At 46.1% G+C, this 23,523-nt stretch overlaps 1 protein-coding gene across 2 annotated transcripts in view; it reads right to left on the reverse strand.

The window, feature by feature from the left end:
* The window catches only part of LMCD1 (LIM and cysteine rich domains 1), a 59,630-nt gene extending 36,450 nt beyond the window's left edge, over nt 1–23,180 (reverse strand). Inside the window, exon 1 of one of the 2 annotated variants that reach the window (XM_046663081.1) lies at nt 22,937–23,180. In XM_046663081.1, the coding sequence (XP_046519037.1) occupies nt 22,937–22,978 (42 nt within the window). In that variant the 5' untranslated portion in view covers nt 22,979–23,180. The remainder of the gene's footprint in view (nt 1–22,936) is intronic. The other variant, XM_046663091.1, reaches the window with a different exon arrangement.
* Nucleotides 23,181–23,523: the final 343 nt, after the last annotated feature.

The raw sequence follows: 23,523 nt of genomic DNA on the forward strand, positions 1-23,523 counted from the left end.
AGGCGATGCAGAAGCCTTTTCCAGATATTTTGGGGCCCTTCCACTTAAATGTAGAATTACGAAAGCAATCAGTACCAGGAAGGAGAAAGAGCGTGCCAGGAGACTGTCCTGTAGCAGGGGGATTTGGCCTGGCCTGGCTGTGGACGGGGACAGTGCTTCTCAAACTAATCGGACATTCTGATTAGCATAAAGATCACCTGGGATCTAGGTGACATGCAAATTCTGGTCTAGCAAGTCTTGGGTGAGTTCTACAGACCTCCCAGGAGAAGCCAATGCTACTGATCCAGGGACCACACTCTGAAGAGCGAGGGGCCACATCGGTGGTTCCCAAACTTGCACATTAGAATCACCTGGGATCTCTTAACACTTCCAAAGCCCGAGCCACAACGCAGAGCAATTTAGCCACAATCTCTGGGGATGGGCCCCAGGCCGCAGTCATTTTGGAAGTTCCCCAGGGAATTCCAATGTGCAGACAACTTTGGGAACAACCAGGTCTCACCATTGTACCCTAAGCTGCTCCAGCCTGGACTGTAAGTCTCTCAGCTCATTAGCTCAACATCTCTTCCTCCGAGACTACTCGCAGACCACCATCCCTGCAAGGTGAGTTTTTACAGCATGTCTGAATTTTGTTACTGTCATTTCATTTTGGTTCCATCTGCCCTGGCACAAGCCCGCCTCATTAACAGCTGACAAAGCAGCCACTGCCCTTTCTCTTCCTCTTCCTCTAAATTTCACTGGCTGGCTGACTCCCCTCGGGGGCTTTCACTGATATTGAGACCCTCTGCAAGGCTTGAGATCAGGAATGGTCCTCCCCACCCCCTGGGGCCAAAGAGGGGACCGAAGGATCCTGCCAGACAGAGAAGCCCAACCTGGGACACCTAAGACCAAAATGTTATAAGCCACATCAAGGAAAACTGGCTTTTCTTTGTTTGCTGAAGGAGGATGATTCTTTTGGGGAGAGGCCTGGCTGGGCGGTATCACAGGGTCCTTGCACTTCACTTTCTGGCTTGATAACCCCAGGGTCTTGACAGGAGTCTGGACTACTTCTACTTTTTATTTTTGGTGAGGAAGATTAGCCCTGAGCTAACATCCATTTCCAACCTTCCTGTTTTTGCTGGAGGAAGATTGTCGCTGAGCTAACATCTGTGCCAATCTCCCTCTATTTTGCATGTGGGACACTGCCACAGCATGGCTTGATCAGCAGTGTGTAGGTCCGTGTCCAGGATCCAAACCTGTGAACCCCAGGCCACCAAAGTGGAACGTGTGAACTTAACCACTACGTGACCAGGCTGGCCCCTTCTTCTACTTTTTGAAGCTTCTCCAACAATTGAAAAAATGAGTTGCCAAAACAGGGTTACAAAAATCCTAACAGCGTAACGAAATCAACACACTCACCAGCACAATGACTCCCCGTCTATAGACTTCAAGTCTACATTTGCCACCCATCCTGAAGGTAAACCCTCCCTGTGACACGTCCCATGTGCCGCCAGAAGTGGAGGCCAGGGCCGGAAACCCAGGGATGCTGGGGGAACAACACAAACTCTTTCCAGTCTATTCGCTCTGACATTAGGGTGATGGCTGGCCACCTATTCCATAATATATAGTTACTGTTTTAATGTAAAATGCGTGCTCCCTATCTTGCCCCCTCCAATCAAGCCGAACTGTTGCTCTGTGCTTATCCTCTGGCTTCTGGCTCACTCACCTCCCCACTGATGCTCCTGTTCCAGGGAAGCCTTGAGCTAGGGCTCCAGGTTGTGGCCAAGAGAATCGTGTCCCCCGAAATAAGGGGTGAAGGAGCGGCACTTGGGGCCAAATCCTAGAGGGTCCTATCTTTTATCCAATCTGGGCTTAAGATGACTGGCTTAGAATATGGTGCAGCAGGCAGAGGAATGTGCAGACCAGGCTGCTGGCAGTCTTTCTCCTTATTTGAATCTCCATTCTGTACCGTCCGACCTATGCTCTCTTCGATGACCTGGAAATCAGCCATGGAAACAACTTTGGATAAAGCACTGCATATCTTACTCAGGCAGCAGCAAAGACCTTGTCTACATTACAGGTCATAGCTGGGGGCAAAAATGTTCTTCAGGGGGCTGTGTGTGCAAGTGTGTGCACGTGTGTGCATGTGCGTGTGTATGCGTCCAAGCCTACCGTTTCTGCCTCAGAGCTGCTCTCGGGCATTTCTAGTCCGGTGTCTGGACAAGCACAGATGCGAAAAACATCTCTTCAACTTAGATACCCTTTTCCTAAATTGTGTAATGCGGATAAAAATGCACAGACTAAACAAATTGAGATTAGCCCGACTGATCCACTACTTCGAGTTCTACGCAGGGAAAACTTTTTCTTTTTTGTTTTAAAAGGCCAATCCTATTTAAAGCAACACAGAACAGGAAAACATTTGGTGGGTGACGAGCTGATTGCAGAAGTGCCCGAGTCATCAGTATTTGAGGGTACAGATTCAAGGCTTTTTCCTGTTGAATGGTTTGTGTGTGGCCGAGTGCCTTTGTCTGATGGATTTAGCTCTGGATGTCAGGAGTGTCCCCAGTAAAGTGTTAAACAAAGGCCCAAGAAAAAGAGTACTTTTTACTGTCTAGAAATGGTGTTTTGTTTTTGTTTTGTTTCTGTCTGTCCGGGTAGTCCGTCCAGGCCTAACTCTAGGAGAACCTGGGTTTGGGGCAAAGTATACCAGGAGCTCCTTACTGCCCTCCCTCTCTCAACATGTCACGTTTAACAGGCAAAATTAAGTTAGCTTCAAAGCGGCCAGGACGGAGCACTGAAGTCACAGAATCCCAACACACGCTGCTCCGGGGCGCGTGAAAGGTTAGCAGGACACAGGATGGCCCCAGACCTTTGTGGGGCAAAGGGGCCTGTTCCTTCTGTGTCTCCTAGACCAAGCTGGCCCTGAAGTGGGTCCCAACCATCTCTTCAGGCTCCTTGATGAACACGCCCCAGGGGAAGTTCTGGAAACTGCCGTCCAATTCCTACTCTCACTTCTTCAAGGAGATCCTTGATTTTCCTCCACTAGGTACCCCTTCTCCCCCCTACAATCTCCTAATCACCACATAAGACCCTTTACGGAACATTTCCACAGTTGTAATCACTAGTTTGGTTCTGTCTTCCCCTGCAGGGAGGAAATTATTGGAGATCCCCAAGGTACATGCCGTGTGTGAACAAAAAGGGTTAATCTGGCTATGAAAACCGAGCAGAAAAGCAAATCCATATGTGGAGAAGGAACACAAAATGAAAGGTTTCTCTGTTTAAGTTCCTGCTTTTGCCTCCCCCTTCCCCACTACCCCCTCCTTTCATCAGCCTAGCTTCACTGATTGGAGGCTGGTTCCAGAAAAGCAGGATTGCCCAGACCCAGAGTCATGAAAGGAGGTCCATGAAGCGTGGCAGCCCGCCTTCGGGGTGGCTGGTTCTAAAACCGCACTCCAGCCCAACAGCCGAGCCTATCCTTAACTGTCTGCAGCCTGGAAATCTCCTCCTGATTAAAAACAATTAATTGCAGTCATAGTTCCCTCTGTTATCTGGCCCGGTCGGCCCACTGAGTCTATTCGTAACGTCTACCTCTTAGTGCATTATCGCTTGGCCTAATAGAGCAGACACCGCGGGGTCTCTGCTGGCCAGATAGGGGATTATCTACCACTTTTTCTTTTCTTCTTTCTGTCTGCCTTTTCGGTAATTTTACTCTCTTGCATTTTTGGAACTTTCATCAAAAAGTAGGCAAAGAAGCGATAAGACTTCACTCAGCAAATTTTTTCAAGCGTTTGCAGCTCTTGGAAAGGTCTAACATGAGGGACGTTTGAATGGAAGAACCATAGCACTTCTGTGAAATGATCTGCGTGGCTGGGCTCCTCTCCTAGCCGGCAGTGGCAAGAGCCCTTGAAGGTGGGCAGCCTCGAAACATGGCAGAATATCTCTTTTATCTTCCAAAGGTGACAGCACTGGGGTCGCTTTGAAAAAAGAGGAGTTCCAAACAAAGCAAAAATTTCCAAATCCTAATTTGAGTGATTGATGGCTGGATGACTGAATCTGTGTCAAGGCCCATGGAAAATCTAGGAAGTTGTCGGTCCCCACCCACGACTCCGGACTCCTTTGTTTAACATTCCATTGGCAGGGTGAAAATGATGCTGACTGGGGCAGAAGGGAAACCAGCCCCTTCGGCTGCCAGCTTCTTGCTGATAGCTGATGTTTACACGTGATTGTATCCAAAGCAGCTCCACAAATCTTATTTATAAGGGACCCTGCTGGACTGAAGTGGTAGGACTTTTAGGACTGAACTAATATTTTCCTTCGACACCAGCTCCCTTTGAACTAGCCACAGGCACTGCCCAGGCTAACGTGAACAGGGAATTGCACCAACACAGACTGGCCAAACCAGCAGAGGGGGCACAACTAGTCTCCCCGGTTTTTGAGAAGTGCCCCACGTTTCTAGAAAAGTCAGTCCATTATTTGAGGGACTGGCTGCTTAATTCAAATAGTTAGTAGGAGGAGGGTCCTCCTGCCTCCCCCACCTCCAGACTTTTTATGGATCTTTGGAGACCACTAAGGTTCCCGGAGTGTGGGCAGTGTTCTCACTGACTATGAAAGGGATTCCCGAGCTGGCATTTCTTGCCAAGCTACCTGTTTCCAGAGGCTCCAATGCAATCTTTTTTCCCTTGAAGTTGTCTTTTTTCTTTCTTGGGTAGGCCCTGCCCGGTTTTGGGGAAGACGTAGTAAAGCCACCAGGCTCACTCTGAGCCAGAAGTTATCAAAACCCCTTGGGAGACTTTTTTCTAGAGGTTTACCAAGTAAGTAGCTTGGAGAAAGTCCATATAGAGACTCTTTACTCCCCCTCCCCCCATTTCCTAAATGAGAACAAGCTGTTGGGGTCCCTAATATCTTCAGGTTACACTTGGAAATTAAAATCTAATTGGCTCCATGGTTCTTAGGTTTCGGGCTTTAATAGACTCCATCTCAAGTAGAAAACTGTAAGCTCGAGGCTGACAATGCTTATTACGTCTCCCCAGTTTTATAAGACTCCCCTGATTTTAGTGGCCTGATGTCTTAAGAATGTTAAAATTACATCCTTTCTATAAGGAGGTAATTTGGTCCATCCGTGTGTGTGTGTGTGTGGTGTGTGTGGTGCACGTGCGTGTGAATTCTTAACTTGCAGCGTTACTGACCTTTCCGAGGATGACACACTTTTATGAGAGTTCACTTTGCAGATAGGGGAGACCCAGTACACTAAGCTGGAGGGTTTCTAACTGAGCCTCTCTGAATCTTAACATCTTCAAAGGCAACGTGCTGTGTACATGTTCAGCATGTTATTAAAAGTCTGAAGGCTTTCCTTATGCAAATGATTCCTGCTGGGGATCTCCTGCCTAAATTCTTAGGCTAACTTACATGACAATGGAAGGACTGAGACACACACACCCCTCCTTCAGCCAACAGGGGTGCTGTGATGGTAACAACCCACTTGCGTTTTAGTGTAGTGCCTTTAGCAAGACATTTTCTTGTTTTAAAACAAGTAGCCTTCTTATAAATGACTTCCTTCTTCTCTCTTCTTTGTTACCATGTTTTAAAAACCAACATTCAATACACTTTTTAGTTCAAATATTCCATCCTTTCCCACTACATAATGAACTAGTTGTACCTACTGTATATAGCTGAATTCTCCGTATAAGAAAATCTGACACAAGAAAATGATAGATTCTTAGAAATGAAAACACCTTAAAGAGGATTTAGGCCAAGTTTCTCTAAGCCCAGTTTTATGAAACAGAAATTAGCAGATGGTCATTCGCTTTGCAAATAACTCACTTTCAAGGTCTCACCTTTGAAGCTCATCTAACACAATTAAATCATAAAATCAGAACTATAGAAGCCAAGGTACCTTCCAGAAAATTATCTCGAGTAAATTTAGAATTATTCATTGAACCATATGGCCCAGGAAAGATGCCAAATTCCTGTATGCCTCTGAGCCTGCTGGAATGCAGTTCCCTCTGCTTGGTCCAGTTCTCTCTCCACCTAACAAACTCCTATTCGTCCTTCAGGTACCCTTATCATGTGGTCTTAGAAAACTATCTTGTACTTCCTGTAGTATCCATCATGATTCTAATTATTCAATCGTGTACATAACTCTTTAACGTCATTCTTTCCTGCTAGACTGTAAGTTCTATGGGGCCAGAGGCCCCGTGTATCTAGTCCATTGCTCTATCACCAGTGCTTGGAATAATGCCTTGCACATGGTAGCTCCTCAATAAACATTTGTTTGAATAGCTTCTTTTATAACACTTCTGTTTTTGCCTTTTATCAATGCTTCTTGGCGATTAAAAGCCAACACACAATAGATACCCTGTGTCTGAGGCTGATGCCTGCAGGAGGAGTTGGAAGAAAAAAGCACTACCCTGGTCTCTAAGATTCTAGCTTCTCCTGGTCGCCCAAACCCCTCCAGCCAACTCTTCTCTGTCCCCTTAAATGGCTCCCCTCTCCCCTCCAAGGTTCTGGCACTGGTTCTCCTCTCGGCTCGGTTCTCAACATGCTCTTCTCTTACGCAGGAACCTACTCGCTTGGCTTCAGCTCTTCCCTCCAGCTCTCAGCTTTATCTCCAGGGCTGTTTTCAGCTCCTGGAATCTCTTCGTGGACAGACTGATGGAACGGCCAGCTTGCCTTCTTTGCCTTCCAAACCCACCAATTCTCCTATGTTTATGATATCCCTGCCTGTCCAGTCACGCGGACCTGTGGTCTGAATCCCAGTCAACTGCTCAAGGTCAGCAGACTTGGAAAGCAAGCTCTTCTTATTGGTCAGAATCTGGCTTTTTCCTCATTGAGGGAGCCACTGCTAGCTTGTGTCAGCCTTTCTCGGTGTACCCCAGAAGGTAGAGATGTTCTCCCGGTGGGAGAACCAGTTTCTGAAACTTCTGGAAGGGGACTCGCTAGAGAGAGAAAATCAGACTTCTCTAGAGAAACTCAGAATGTAGCAACCACAGGCTTCTCCATGAAACAGAATATAGACAAGCAGTGGGAAATTGTGAAAACTCAGGCCAATCCGTGAGAGTCAGTAAGCTCCGCAGGCTCTCCATGGCATTTCTGGTCTTGGCTCATGGCTTCGAAATCTCCCTTTATCCACTCCTGCCCTTGAGACGATCTGCTGGCAGAGGGCTAGAGGAACGCTGGTCATGCTGGAGCCTGGGGAGTTGAACCTGAGCCCCGGCTCCTTTTTTCACTTTCTGTGTGACCCAGCGAGCAGTTTCCACTCTCTGAACCTTGACTTTTCTCATCTGTAGAATGGGTCATAATCCTTACCAGCTTGGTCCCTGCCAGCATAATCCCTACTGTAATCTCTGGGTGGTGGTGAGAATCAAATATAAGAATGCATACAAAATGTTCTGAAAACTGTAAAGTGCTGTAGAGATCAGGGATCACCAAATATTAGATGTTACGAAACCCCATGATCTTCCTTCGTGAATTTTGTCCTCAATATACTATCTGTGTGATTATGTACTTATAATTTTTCTTTAAAAAAAATCACTTTTTAAAAACTTATTTTTTGAAAAATAATAACCTTTATCCCTAAGATATATAAAAAAATAAATGGTAACCATGAACAATACAATCAATATGAAAGCACATCATTAAATTCTAGCTAATACTATTGCCTTTTGAAAGCTCTGAGCCTGAGGACCACTCTCCATCTGTTTCAGGTGAAGAGGGCAAGCGTTGGAGGTGTTGAAGACATTTTAGCTCCAGATGGAGACTTTCTCCTTGACATAATCAGAAGGATTAAAGAACTAAAAAAAGGAGAAAGATCCTGCTGACATGGTTCAAAGTTGTTAACACATGTCTGTGTACCAACTAAATTCACCTCGTGACAGACAAGTTCTCCGTCCACACCCCTGGAACCCTGTAAACACGTTAGGTATAGACAAGAAATGGTATAGAGGGGAAGAGGGGGAGCTGTGAATTGAATATCCTACATTTAATTCACATGCATCATATGAGCTATGTCACTACGGCATTTACTTAATCCCGCTGAACCTCAGTTTACTCATCTGTAAAATGGGATTGGTGTAAAGATTAGGAAAAAACTATGTAGCACAATGCCTGGCGCATGGCCCGTGCTTAGTAAGAGCAGTTAATACGCCTTGTTCGAGAGCAGGTCTTCTATTTCAGCCCCTCACATCAAGGGCAGAACTGGTTGCAGTTTCTGGTGTTTTGGTTCTGAAGAGTATGGAATGACTAATAAAACGGAGGAGAAAATTTGGGGCCATTTCTCTGCCAGCAAAGTAAAGAGGAGAATTAAAGTAATTAACTGGACCATTCAGATTTTTAAAAGACGGGAAAAATATCGACCAACAAAGCAACTTCACCCAGCAAAACCCTGAACAGACTTATCCTCTCTTTCAAAAAGAGAGTTCACGGTCAGCATGGTGTCAAGGGCTTGGCTAAAATTATAAAGCACCGAGAGGTGTTGATATTAACCGTTTTTTAAAAAAGGGAGTGCCAACTCTAAGGCTTCAGGATAAGAAGAAATGTAATGGGTCCAGGGCCTTCTCAGAATTTCTTGTACTTCAAAGAGCATGTACTTGGCAAAGATTCCCCCACTTTCCTGAGTTTGGTCAACGTGGCTGAGGAAAGGCAAAACTCTTAAAATCCACACAGATGGAACTTTTCCACTGGCCCTATTTTGGTATAAATATTCATCAAGGACTAGAAACTTAAAGTAGATATGGGTCTGAGCAATGAGTGGTTTGGACTCAGTTTCAGCTGATTTTCAGTCATCCCGCTGGCTCCCGTCTCTCAGGAGGGCCAACTCTCCTGAGATGTGGCTGCTGTTGTCCAGAGATCTGAGCCAACTCCTCCCCAGACCACGGAAATCATCGGAGTTTGTTCTCAAGAGACTTCCAGCCAGAAATAAGGGGCCTCAAGGTTCAGATGAAGGTTCAAGTCAGTTGTTTGAAGGAGGGAAAGAAATCAAGGCTTGGCTCATCCGCCATCCTCAAGTCAACCCTTTTGTAGGCAAGTCTGAAGGAGGACAGTAAAACTTGTGACCAGACATTACAAATTCAGGGTCTGGTTTGGAACGGTGCCTTCCCCATCCCTCTGACTTTCATTTCCTTTTCATCTTAAGATCCTTGCTAAATACTATCAAGGAGTCTCCCTCCCACTCCTCTGGTCCCTGCCTATCTTGCCAGTTCTGATCTTGGTCCATGAGTCAGAAGGGTTTAGATTAAGCAATATGTATGGGGTGCTGGGAGAGGTTAATGGTCTCACCAGCTCTATTCCATGTCTGTCTCGTGTCCCCCACCCTCATGTTCTCTCCCCTCCTATCCCCTCAGGATTCCTCATCTCTGTCAGAAATGAGAAGCAAGCTGCTCTTACCTCTTCTTCTATCTTTCCTTCTCTCCCATATACTGATTCCATTTCCTTTTCTATCCATTAATATTATTGAGCCCTTACCAGATGCCAGGCTTTCCGAGGGGGACAGCGAGGAGAATAAGGCACGGTCCCTGCCCTCAACGAGCTTACGCATGGAGATAATTACAGTGCAGGAGTTAAGAAAGGACAGCGAATGCTCACGTTCCAGGGCCATTCAGAAAACTAAACGTGCACTCAGTAGGAGAGGAAATCCATGCCGGGAGTTCAGAGGAGAAAGAACTTGGTCTGCACTGAGGGCTTCACGAAGGAGGGCCCTGAGGAAGGGAGAGGATTTGGGCCCAGGGAGAAGGCCATTCAGCATGTATGTGAGGAAGAAAAAGTATGTTCCGGGAACGAGTGATACATCAGTTTGGGGGAAGCAGAATGTTGTAGTGAGAGAGGAGGCTGAGCAGGGACCCAGCAGGTGGAAACTTTAATGCCAGACTGAAGTCAATGGAAAGACTCGGATGAGTCCTAGCGGCAGCTCCTGGGGACAAAGTTGTCCACCAACATGATACCTCCATGGGGCTGTGGCAGGAACTTATCCCTCAACCCCTGGGTCCCCACATCCTTCTACTGCTTGCATATATAACACTTTCCCATTATCTATCAAATAGTGTCTTTTGTATTTTCTAACGGTACTTCAAGGTAAAATTTACATATAGTAAAAATTCACAAATCTCAAGTATTCCCTTGATTACTTTATATGTATATCCCATGTGACCACTATCTAGATAAAGATATAGAATACTTCCTGTGCCCCAGAGGGTTCCCTCATGCCCCTTTCTAGTCAATAACAACCTCATCTTATAAAGGTAGCTAATATTCTGACTTCTAGCATCATAGATTGGTTTTGCCTGTTTTCAAATAACACATAAATGGAATTATGTATTATACATCTTTTGTGTCTGACTTCTTCTGTCCAACGTATTTAAGATTACCCATGTTGTTGCATATATTAGATTTTTTTTTTACTAAGTAGTTTTCTGTTGTATAAATACAAAATAATTTGTTTATCCATTCTCCTATTGATGGAGGTTTGAATTATTTCCAGTGTTTAGCTATTATGTGCTCCTTTCTCTTGGATACCTACCTAGAAGAGAACCTGCTAGGTCATACGGTAGCTATACATTTAACTTTATTAGAAGAAACCAAACCGTTTTCCAAAGTGGTTGTATCATTTTACAATCTCCTGGCAATGTACATGAGTTCCTGTTGCTCCACCTCCTTGCCAACACTTGCGATTGTCAGTATGTAATTTTACTGTTCTTCTGGGGGTATAATCCTATCTCATTGTGCTTTTAACTTGTATTTCTCCAATGACTAATGATGTTGAGCACCTTTTCCTATACTTATTAGCCATTTAGACGTCTTCTTTTGTGATATGCCTGTTCAAGTCTTCACCTATTTTTTAAAAAATTAGATTGCTTTTTTAAAATTATTTATTTGTAGGACTCATTTATATATTTTAGATTACAATCCTTTGTCAGATATAAGTACTGTGAATGTTTTCTCACCGTGGATTGTCTTTCACTTTCTTAGTGGTATCTTTTAATGAACTCAAGTTAAAATTTTGATGACCATCTTTTCTATTTGTCTATTGAGCATTCCCTTCAGATGGAAAAGTCACAAGGACATAATACTTAGATTACTCTCTTATTGTTCTAGCATTCCATATAGTAATAAGCTATGACAACTTTGCAAATAATTTTTAAAAGCTTCTTAAAAAGACATTACCTCTTTTACCAAGGTTTTCTTCTTCTCATTCATAGCCTTCTCTGATTTCATATTACCCTCGCTCCCTTCTTATCAATCAGGTTCTTTGTATGGGGAGCAGCACTGATTTTTCATGAGTGCTTATGACATGGGTTTGGAGTTCTCTTGGTGCTTTAAAATGTCCTATTCCCTTGTCTCTTGACATGTTTTTCCACTTTAAAAACTCTCTTCCAAGAAACAGGGTAGTTTGGTGGCACAGAAGTGACCTTTCCAACTGGGTGAGGACAGAAGGAGAGGGAAACATCCTGCCCAGAGGGAAGAGGTGACAGAAGTCACAAAACTGATGGCAAAGCAAAGACTAGGGGCTCTCTGTTAGCCATCTCACTCAGCTAAATGCGGACACTAGGCCTCCCAGAAGATGGAAGTAACCCAAGAAATAGATGCTTTGACCTTAATCCTGATCAACATGTAGGATTGGGTTGGTAAAGCAGAAATGGAACATTAGAGAAAGTGGCCATGGCCATTCCCTAAGAGAATAAATGGGGAAAAGTTGCAGAGAGAAGATTTTAGCTTAAAAGAAAGAGCTATCTAATAATTAGAGGGGTTCAAAAAAACATCCCCTTAGGAGGTGTAAGTGCTCGTAAATGGTATTCTCACAGCATCTGGGTGTCCAATTTTCCTCATGTGTAAGGTTTTGGATGGGGTACTTGGACAAAATAGAGTTTTTAAGTCTTTCTGAACCTGAAATGCTATGACACCCCAAATCCTTACCCCAACTCTTCTAATAACTAGCTCTGTCACCTTGAGCAGGTCACCTAACCTGCTGGATCTGTCTGACTGTTAAACAAGGAAGTGGACCTAGAGAATCTCTAAGGCTCATTTCACCTCTTAAAAATTAATCCTAATTGCTGAGATATACAGTACAAGCATTTTTCAAGTAAGCATATCCTCATTCCCTTGTGATGGTCCCAGAGCTGGGCTGGGTCCAAGGAAAGGTACAGAGGCAGGAGAAAATAGCCACTCCAACTGGCGTGAATCTTATTACAGGTGTGTTCTCCCCATGGGCTGTTTGGGCCTGCCGGCTGAGCAGGAGAACAGACATGAGGAAACACAGCTTTTCCAGCAAACCTGGCCTCTTCTTCAGGTCCTTGTAAACACAGAGATGATCCCTATAATTCCTTTTCCCAGATAATTGGCAAGGAGTCACTGAGGATATTTTCTCCCTTTGTTTAACACACCATATGCAACCGACAAAAATCAAGAACTATTATCCCAGTGGCATTTCGATATCCAAACCACGTGTTTTTCATGTTGATGCATCACCTGCTCTAAACCATGGTGAGAAGGAATCCACATTTTCAGACCAAGTCAGAAATCTGAAGTAAGAACTGTGCAAAAGGAACTGTTTTTTGTTGTTGTTGTTTTTTGTGGGTTTTTGTTCTGCTTTATTTCCCAAACCCCCCAGTACACAGTTGTATATCTTAGTTGCAGGTCCTTCTAGTTGTGGGATGTGGGACGCCGCCTCAACGTGGCCTGACGAGCGGTGCCATGTCCGTGCCCAGGATCCAAACCCTGGGCCGCCGCAGCGGAGCGCACGAACTTAACCACTCGGCCACGGAGCCGGCCCCCAAAAGGAACTGTTTTGATGCAAGATTTTGAATCTTGCTCATGAAGTTCCTATATTTCAAAAAGCTGATTTTCTTCCTCACAGTTCATCGAGGAATCCTAGTTGAGATTTCTTTTCCTCTAACTATCAATTAAATGGCTTCAGAGTTTAAACGCGAATGAAACTCGGGGCGCACACGCACATCCCGTAACGCTGTGAATTGTTTTCGTGTTCTGCTCACACGCGCCGTGTGCTGAATCTCACAGAGTGTGTGTGCGTTCCTTGCTTTCCATATAGTGTATGTCCTCAGTTATCTATTGTTTTCCTTCTGTCACAACAAGAATCTACATCTTTCTGCAAAAATTCACACTCAGTGGGGGTGGGTTTGCTGGAACTCCATTGCTGGTTTGGGAGTCTCCAGCCACGGCCGTAAGGAGCTTTCTGCAGGCCACCTTGGCAACCCCTGCTGTCCTGCCACCCTAAGGGGTGTTGGTTGAGAAGCAAGAGGAATGAGTTCTCAGATGAGAAAATAATAGATGTGCATCATGGGTGGGTGGAGACATGGGAACGTACTTCTCCACAGTTCTAGGTGGATGATATGCCCCAAGTTAGAAGTCAAATAGGATGCAGAATATGCGTGTCATACTTGGAAGGCATAAACGGGTCTGGGACCCAATCCTAAGAGCTCATTCATCCTTGTCTTTCAACACCCAGCTCAAATGTCGCCTCCTGGGTCAGCCTTCCCTAACCTCCCCAGGTGAGGTTAAGTGCTTCCTCTCCTGAGCACCTCGGTCCCACCTCCCACCTGTGATGGAGGCCTTTAGGCACGGCCGTGATTCTCTGACGGCCGGACTGGCTGATCCTTTTCCGAAACCATTCGCCTCTGGCATTCCTTTCCTTTTACTTCTCCACTTCCCAGCTCCGTCCCTGGCATGTAATCGTTGCATAATATATGTTTGTACAAAATGAATTCTTAAAGTTGGCCAACTCAGAGCTGGGTAATAAATTTCATCAAAATAATGTTTTTATTCTCTTTACCATTTCACTCTCATTAGCTCTTTTAAGAGTGATAACTCAAGTTTAACACACATTTGTTATTTGTCAAGTACTGTGCTAAGAACTTAACAGATTATTATTGTGAGGATGATAACTTTGAGGCCCATTTTATTGATGAAGAAACTGAGGCTCAGAGGTCATCTGACTTGTCCAAGGCATTAGGAAATAAGTGGCAGAGCTGGATTTGCACCCAGTTTGCCTAGCGTAAGAACCTCAGATCGCAAGCCACTATAGTTGTGCGTGTGTGTTTATATATGCATATATTTGTGGATGTGTGTATAGAAAACTGCTAAAGCTTTATTTCGACAGAGGTCTCAATACATTTGGGCTCTTTTGGCTGTCTGACATGAAAGTATTCGTTTCTCAGAACACTGTTTTAAATGCATAAAATAAAATATGTAGGATTACAAAGGAACCCAGTATTACTGAAATAGTATCAGTGCACGACAAATCTGTGATTCGGCAGCATATATGCCTTTATTAAGTTAATTAGCAAGATCTAGCAGCGGATTTAATTACTGTTATTTCAGAACAGGACGAGCCTAAGTGGTACACGGGGCACCTAGTGCAACAGTGATAGGATAGGAAAATACCCGATTTCCATTGGTACCCAGGGCACAGGGCCCACACCCAGCTGTCTTTTCCTAACATAAATGTGGAATACAACAGCTTCATTTGATTTAAAACAAAGGCACAGGGGCTGCTAAATTGCCAGGACTTTTGCCTTCACTCATAATGGAAAGGAATGCTAAGTTTCAGGTAGAGGTTGGGGATGCAAGGATGCAATGTTTTTCTTCATTTACATACTGTGATACCCTCCATTCTATCCACAAATCCCTGGTTAAAAACCTCTCCTCTATTTACTAACAAGATTTTAAAAAATCTCCCTCCCAGACTTCCTCTAAAATAAGAAGCCCCTAATACTGCCGCTCGCCCCCCACCCCCCGCCCTCGGCTGAGAGCGGAATCCCTTTAACAAGGGCACCAGCGGCCACAGGGCCAGGGCTGGGGTGGGGAGCACCAGGGAGCCTCCGTAGGTGGATGGCTCTCCTCCAGGATGAGGGCAGGGCTGGGATCCACTTTCCCTCCACCTCTTCCAGCCGACGGATTAGCCGGGTCAGTCTCCTCAGTGGTCAGCCTCCCGAATCAGTACCTGGAAATGCCACTTAGTCATACAGCCCAAATAGATGCTGTCTTCTTGGGGCAGGCTTCCTCCGGGGGGGTTAGTCAGCCAAGAGCTCTTTCCCCATGCTCCTGCCCTTTGGTGCCCCTGACACCAGCACCATGAAGGACAGAGCTGGGGTGTCAAGCTGCCTGAGGACACAGGCTGAGCAGATTACTCGTCTACCACGTGTCTGCAAGGAGGCTGAAAGGGCCCCTGGGTGCTGGTGGTCCCTGAGAGCTACCTGTCGTCCCCCTTGCCTCAGACCTCTCCCCACTCAACACCCTATTTGAAGTGCAACAACTCGGAGAGGAATAGCATACTCATTCCACCGACACTGTAGAGATGACTGGGGTTGGCATGTGGCTCAGAGGTGGACAGTGCTGGGAAATGTGAGAGTGGGGAACAAAGGAGGAGAAAGGGGGGGTGTGTGTGGAGGAGGTCAAGAATCACACAGAATCATGGAACACTGACATTATTTGGCCTTTCTCCCACCTTTATGAGAAACGAATTCCACCAGACTCAAGTATACATGGCAGGGACCAAGTTTCTCACTTATTGTCTTGTACGCAGTGCTCAGCACAATGCCTGACCCATAACAAATGCTAAATAAATATTTGCTAAGGGAAGAAATGAATGATTATTACCCTGTCTCATAAGCAAGACATCTGAGGCTCGCGAGGGTAAGTCCCTGTGTAAGGTCACACCCCTGGGGCCAACGACCGTCTCCAGCAAGGGGAGGGCTGTTTTTTAGAAGTGTAGCAACCAGACACTCAAAGCAAATTGTTGCCATTGCCACAATTTTGCATACAATGTGGCCTGGATATATTTATGGCTAGGTCTAAGTTTAGCTACAAAGAGAAGCTCCTGCAATCTGATATCTTAGAAGCCAGGCGGGATGTAGGTAAGCTGTACTCGGTCTTCCACGTTCCAGTACGAAACCAGCTATGGGATTTCTGCCCTGTGCTGAGGAGAGGGGATACCAATGACAGCAGGAGGAAATATTTTTTGAGCACTTACAGTACATCCAGGCACTTTATGTGCTTTCTCTCATTAACAGTGGTTGAAATGTAGCACTATTGTTAATTGTCTCTCTCAAATGAGGAACCAGAGTTCCGGAGAGGATAAGCAACTTGGCGAAGGCTGCAGACCTAGCAAACAGCAGAACTAGGAGTCACATCTAGACCTCCATGCTCGCAAAGGTTGTGTGTTTAACCGCTCCTCAAAATGGCCTCTAAACTTTTTGGCCAACGCTAAGTTCATAGCCAAAATGTGCAGTTGACCTTCTGAAGCTTGAGGGTAGGAAGTTGCCATGACATCAGAGTACTCTGGGCATAGAAGTGACAGAATATAGAAGATACCCTTTTCTTCTCCATGCAGAAAAGATGCTGTGAGTCAGTGCCCGTCTCGGTGATGTCACGTGTAAATTTTAGATACGCCATTTCTCTTCTATGTCGCATCTACAACAAGAAGGGACTGACCAGGCAGATCACTGGATTCTGCTCAGCTCTTTTATACAATGATTCATTCGTGTTTTTCTCCAAAGATTAATTTTACAAAGGATCCAATGTTTTAAAACAAGAGAAGAAAAAAAAGAAAACAATCCATAAATAAATCATGTGGATTTAAAACAGCCGCCATGGGATGGACCCTGGTGCTCCTTTGTCCTTCAAAAGAGTGACTTGCCAAATGGAGCCTTTGGTTTCTTCCCCCTCAGCGATCTTATTTCCTTTTAAAGCGTGTGCTGGTGGGGGCTTGGGCTGTGTTTTGCTTGGTCTTGATTCACGTGTTATTGGGTAGACTGTGAGTCAGGCTGACCAGGCGTGTAGGGATACACATTCCAGAAGCCAAGCTTATCCCTAGGCTAGAATTTCCTGGAAGCTCTGGGACTGGGATCTCTAGGATTTGTTTTCTTTTTTGTCAAGTATCACTGCTTCTTCAGTAATTTCATGACAATATTGCATGATTCCTTAGATTGTCTCTCTACCAGCCTCCTCCCTAGAGCGTTCCATCAGTCTTCTAGAAAACCAGGAACCAGGAGAAATTTAGAAAGCCCTTGTTCTATCCCTGGGAAGTGGCTTTGACTTGGTGTGGGTGACAGTATACACTTGGTAGTGACCAAGAGATATCAGAGAGGTGCACTTGGCAAATGCTGGGCACCTCCTGAATCGGACTGTCAGTGTGTAGGAAGACCTTGATCCTGGTGTGAAGCTCATAGTAGTAATCATAGTCCCTCTCTCCCAGGCTTCTGCTTCCAATGAAGCCTTCTTGTTTCTTCTTATAGCGGAAAGAGCATAAATTTTGGAATCAGAGAAGACCGTATTTGAGTTCTTAACCTGCCATCATACGATCTTAGGCAGGTCATTTAAACTCTTAGTCTTAATTTACTCGTGTGTAAAAGGACATTAATATTTTTGCATGATAGTCCTTAAGGCTATAGGAGATAAGATGGGAGAAAATGGCAAGCCCCCTGCACGCAATCAAGAGATGCCTTTCCTTCCTCTTTCTTGCCTTTCCCCAAACTTGTCTGTCCTAACAGAGAACAGACGAGTGTTCCTGCAGAGTCCTTAGAAGGCAAGAGACCAAATAAATGATCAAAGTAAGACCAAATACGTCCCTTCTGAGAAAAAATGTAAAAGGGTTTGCTTCTCATATTAAAGAGCAGACAATGAGCCAAAGAGTTGATTTGGGAATTTTGCAAAGCTTTGTAATTATATTATTGTTTCCGTTTTCGTGAAAACACAATTGCATTCCCACATCAAACGTTTAGGCTTAGATACCAAATACAAGTTTCGGCCACTAAAAGAGTCTTGGTGGGGCTGGACTGGTGGTGCAGTGATTAAATTCGCACGTTCCACTTCGGCGGCCTGGGGTTGGCCAGTTTGGACCCGGGACGCACTGCTTGTCCAGCCATGCTATGGCAGGGGTCCCACATATAAAGTAGAGGAAGATGGGCACAGATGTTAGCTCAGGGCTAATCTTCCTCAAAAAAAAACAAAAAACAAAAAACAAAAAAAGAGTCTTGGTACACATATGAGACCCAAGTTCTTGTTTAACTCTTTCTATAAAAGCTTTATAGAAAGCATTTCTAGAACTTCTGCAGATCTGTGCCAATGATATGTGTGAAGCTCCAAGAAGGGGTGCAGGACGCCCGGAACATTTCATGTGAAGTTAAGGGAATGTCATGATCTTGAGGGACTCCTGTGGAAGGGGCTGGTGGCCTTGCACCTGGTGAGATCATGGCAGCTGCCAGCCAAACCCTCTTCCTGTTAGCAAACGAAAGCGGGAGGGAAGACAATTCCAAATGAAGACACTTACAGAGAAACAGCTGTCCCTTCCTTCTGGATGTCTTGAAAAGCCGTTCCACAATTCTGCTTTCAGTGGAACGAAGTTTTAGGCCTATTTTTCCATAATCGTTTGTTATTTTGGAGACAGCCTGGTGTAGAGGAAAAGCCAGCGGAGTGGAGCGAGAAGGCAGTCTGCTTCCCATCCAGAGGCTGCCACTTTTAGGAAAAGGGACCTGTCCAAAGTCACCCGGTGAGTAAACGCCTGCAGTTACTACAATGACTCAACCCCTGGCCAGAAAACTTTTCTTATAATAAACATTTTTAAATGGTGTTGGATGAACACTAAGGAGATAAGAACTCCCAGGGTCTTACTCATCATGACAGATTTCCACTTTATTATACATACACTATTTTGGATGTGCAAGTTGAAAAGAACGAATGATTCTTCTTCCCAAAGTCAAATAAAATCCTCCTCTGCAGCCCAGTTGACTGCCCTGGGTTGCCAGAGGAGCTGTTCCCTCACTTCTCTGCCCCTTCCCTTACCCTCACCAGAACTGGCCCGAGGAGGGGCGCGAAAGAAAGACACACACACGAGCCTGTGTGGCTGTCCCTCCTTTCCGGGCCCCCGCCTTTGCTGAATTCAGCCCATCCTTTTGCTTCCTTGTCACCTTTCATCAGTGAATGTGGCGAGAAGATCAAACTACAGGATCTTCAGAGGGGAATACCCAAGTCAATTTTCCCCTGTCCTGCTTGTAGAACCGTGGGGAAGCCCTGGGCTCGGAGAGGTTCTGGAGCTGGATGGCCTAGGTGAAAGCCGGGAGATGATCTGAGATTCAGCCTCCCCCTGCCTCTCACCACAGGTGGCAGGCGCACTGCTGGAAGTCAATCGCCAGCCCCCAAGCCCACATGTTCAGACACATCTGCACAATATGACAAGCATCTGCCATTTACAAAGCAATGGCTTCAGCATCTGTTTTTGGAGATCCTTGAAGAAGGACTTGGATGTCTTTCTCTTTTTCTTTTTTAAATAAGGTTCTCTTTTGGGCCAAGCTGCTTATACACCTATGGGCAGGTCCCCAGTGCCTTGGCTATTAATGTCTCTAAGGGACAGCTTAATATATTTTTACGATTGAGGGAGCCAACGACAATTCTCGAGGAGCCATGTTTACGTTGGATCGGCTCACCCAGGCAAGATGCCAGCAGTTTTGCACGCTGCAGGAACTGGAGGTGAAAGCAGGAAGGGCTGAGTACAGAGGGGAGGACGAAGCTTTAGGACAGGAAAGCCAAGAGGGATGTGATGTGGAGAAGGCTTGAGGGAGACGCCCAGCTGAGTCTGGCAACGCACTTAGAAGAACCATCATTTAATGCTCCTCCGACACTGTGTTGAGGGGTGAAAAACAGAACCCTTTGGAGCCAGCCCACTGGCACAGGCACAGTCAACAGCGAACATGCTTAGATCTCTTTGTTCTAGTCCTGCCTAAATCTCTGCAAATGGCTCCTTGGCAGCCAAGGGGCCTGTATTCCTGCAGAGCCTGATGCGCTGCGGCACTCCGTCTCGGCGATCTCAAATAAGGAGACTGACCCCTCTGGGACTCAGTTTCCTTACCTAAAAAGCGCAAAGAGCTCCACGTCCCCTTCCAGGCCTAAAAATCTATGACTCCAGAGTGAAAGGCTCAATAACTGGTAATCTCTGTTTGGTGTAAGCAGATTTTGTATCTGTTGGGCTGGAACGAAGACAAGATCATTGGTCACTGTCTTAAATTATCAAGGCTGAGCAATTGCCTTTGCTTCAGCTGAATGAAAATTAGTTGCTCTTCAGGCAGGACGGTCATAAAGAAAAGAGTGTCTTTCATTCACCAAAAGACGCCTTTCAGCATTCACACACCCACCAAAATATACCGCCGCCACCAACAATAACAATGGCTAACTCCATACGAGAGCTCACATGCTGAGCCCTTTATAGACATTATCTCACCTAATGATCACAGACACCTGGGGAGGGTGATGCCGCTGCTGTCTCCCTAATTTTCTGATGAGGACACAGGGTCAGAAGTTAATTACCTTGACCAAGAGCACGGAGCCAGTAAGTGGTGGAGCTAAAATTTGAACCCAGATCTGGTTACAAGAATACCAGCAACCAGTATTCTTAAACACACTCAATAAACAACAGAAGAACAAATCCACAATAGTGGTTGATTCCACTATAAGAAACGGAGCATCTGACTTAGCAGATGAGAGGAGGTAGGGAGCTTAGCTTTTTCTAAGCTTTGCTGCTAACTGTGTCTGTGACCCACGGTGAGTCCCTCCGTCTCTCTGGGTTTGCTTAGAGAATCTTGAAGGCTACTCCAGTTTTTGGATTTGCTGTTCTCTCTTGAAGACCTTTTTATGACTTTCTGGCTGCTGGGGATTCCCTGTACCCTCCTCCCCTTGGAGCATGGTGGTGGAGACAGCTTGCTTGCCATTTTAAACCATTTCTCATTTTGTAAATAGGTCCCTTGTAGCTCTAAGAGTCTATGAAATCGTTTCAAAATGCCTAAGTGTGATTACGCATCCTGAAGCCAAATGTTATAAAACTCCCCACTGTCGCAGATTTGAAAAGTAAATATGCAGTAAAAGCTTTTCAGCATGCTGTTGACGGCCACAGCATTTAATCAGCGCTGTGACTGCAGCGTGGAGAGCGGCTCCTCCACTCCCTCCCCTGCCCGCGGCTTCTTGAAGACATTGGTTAATCTACAAAGTGGTGATCTTCCTCCTGATTGTCACGGTCCCAAGAGGTAAAAAATATCCGCCCTTTCATCTCTACCCACCACATTCTTTCTCTAAGCCTGTAATTGGATCTAAATGGAAAATAAACCCTTTGCGGGCCAAGGAAGTTGGCACTCAAGAGTGACAAGGAGGAGAACATGTTCTGCCTCTAATCCAGATAATCGCACTCTCCTCTGCACAGGAAAATAAAAACGAGGCTTCTCCCAAGTGGTGGCCTCCGCAGGCGGGAGGCGGGTATTCCACGAACCCCATCTCACTTCACACATTAACCATCAACCAGCTTGTAGCAAAGCAACCCAAATCATCTGACTTTCCAGAGGACACAGGGACTCTGCCCTTTTAGCTCTGAACTCTTACCTCAGCTGAATTTGCTGAATTCAGACACACAAATACCCCGATGCGACAATTTAAAAAAGAAGAATGCACAAAATGTACTGTCTGCACACACTATGGTCTTCGCTGGACGGATATTCAGCGGTTCACTTACAGTTTGCTGAGTCCTGCTGTGGATGGCATGCTGTGTTGGAACAGAGATGAGCAAGGAAGGTTTGCCCTCAAGGAGTTTAGAAAGATGTGTAGAGAAGTAAGAGCAGTGCATGCCTGGCTCACTACTAGGTAGAAATTAATAGGTATCTTACCAAGGTCTAAAGGGTTATGAGAATTCCACAGAAGGAGAGATGACTTGATTCTGCAAATAGTCTGGCAAATGCAACGGGGGCATGGTACATTCCAGAGAGATGCCCAGATAAAGTCTGACTTGGTGTACACATTCAGAAGGGTTGCCTGGACTCTGTGTGCGGGACTCTGGGGCAGATCCGCCGTGCAATTGTGCAGCTATAAATCACATCCATGAATGCTGAGCCTCTAAGTGGCTGGCTTGCATTTTTATTTTGATTCTGACATAAGGTTTTTTTTTTCGCCACTCATTCTACCCCACAGGTGATGACAGATGTCTAAGGAAGTCTTTGCCCTGCAAGACCAAATCCCCTGAAATCAGAGTTTAAAAACGACTGCTTTGCGAGATTAACCCACAGTTAATCTCAGTACCGTGGCTGTTTCTGCTGCTTTGCGGGAGGCGCGGCCTAACATCCCCACATCTGAGACAAGGAAACTGAGGCTCAGAAAAGTGTCTAGGTCAATATGGTGCAGATATAAAGTGGCAGGCCAGGGTTTCAATGCCTAAGGCTTTCCTTAAGCTCAGCAGCCTGATGGAATCCAGGCTCTGTGACCCTGGGCCTCAGTTTCTTCATTGGCTGTCTCACTACTCCCTTCCAGCTCACATGTCCTCTAAGATTCCCGCCTGTGCCATCTCCCAACTGCTTTCAGGTAGGTAACCAGCCAGTGGTGGAGCTACAGGCACAGGGCAGGCCCCTCCTGTGGTAATTGACCCGTGACCTTCTGGGCTCCCGGCCAGCCCTCTTGAAAGAGAAACGTGCAGACCCTGGGGATGGAAATTAGTTCCCGGGTGCTGGATCTGCTGCCATTGCCAATATCACCAACTAAAGAAACTCTGTGTGTGTATGTGTGTGTGTGTGTGTGTGTGTGTGTGAAAAACACAAAACAGTGGGATGACGGCAAAAGGGGAGATTCCTTGTGAGTAAATATTACACGCCCTCCCCCTTCACTTCAATCATAGGACGGGGAAGAGAGAGGGAAAGGTTGAGTTTTTCCCCCTACAAACCACAGGATTACCATTTAAAAAGGTTTTTTACCTTATTTAAATTTTAATTAGCATCACCAAAGAACTAAGGTCCTTTGCCAATACTTTACACAATGGCTTTTAAAAGCAAATTTTGCGGTGCGGGCCTGTTAGCTCAAACTTGTATTCCCAACTCTTCCGTCTCCTGTGAAGTCTTGGAAGTGTGTCCGTCTCTAGGTAAGTTTCCGCAAACACATGGGAAAGGGAAACGGGGAAAAGAAGGAATCTAAGTACAGACAGATCTCAGCTCACCTTTTGAACTCCTGGGTTGAGGTCCTTGGCCACCTTTGCCATCTTCTTCTGGGCCGGAGAAACAGCGCCTGGCTTCTCAGGCAGAGGCGCGAGGGCGCGCAGCGGGGACAGCGGTGGCTGAATGGCCAGGTTCACGGGCCCAGGGGGAGCTCTGCGCGCAGCCGGGCGCAGCGGGGCCCTTTAATTGGAGAGTGGGACTCCCTCTAAAACCTCGCCAGCCAATCCACGAGGGCGCTCGCACTTGGCCAGCCAATCCCAGCTCGCGGCTCCCCCCCCCCCCGCCCTCCGGGGGGCCTCGGCCCGACTGGGAGGCTGCAGCGGGGCGAGCGCTGCCCTGACGTCAGTGTGGCCGCGGCCCCTGCCTGCCCGGCCGGCGGCTCGCATCTGTCCCTCGAGCGAGCGGCAGGAATCCGTCCCCACGCCCTTTTCCTTTAAAGGACAACGGGCAGAGGGTGGGGCGGGCTGCTGGGCCCCGCGATCCATTCAGGTCAAAAGGGAGAGTGATCAAACGGGAAAGCCGAGGTATTTTTAGTGAGCTGGCTCCAAAAATAAATGCTGAGCTGTGTTCCCCTTCCCACCCTTTCTGC

The sequence above is a fragment of the Equus quagga genome, chromosome 1 (assembly GCF_021613505.1).
Source record: "Equus quagga isolate Etosha38 chromosome 1, UCLA_HA_Equagga_1.0, whole genome shotgun sequence".
NCBI lineage: Eukaryota > Metazoa > Chordata > Mammalia > Perissodactyla > Equidae > Equus > Equus quagga.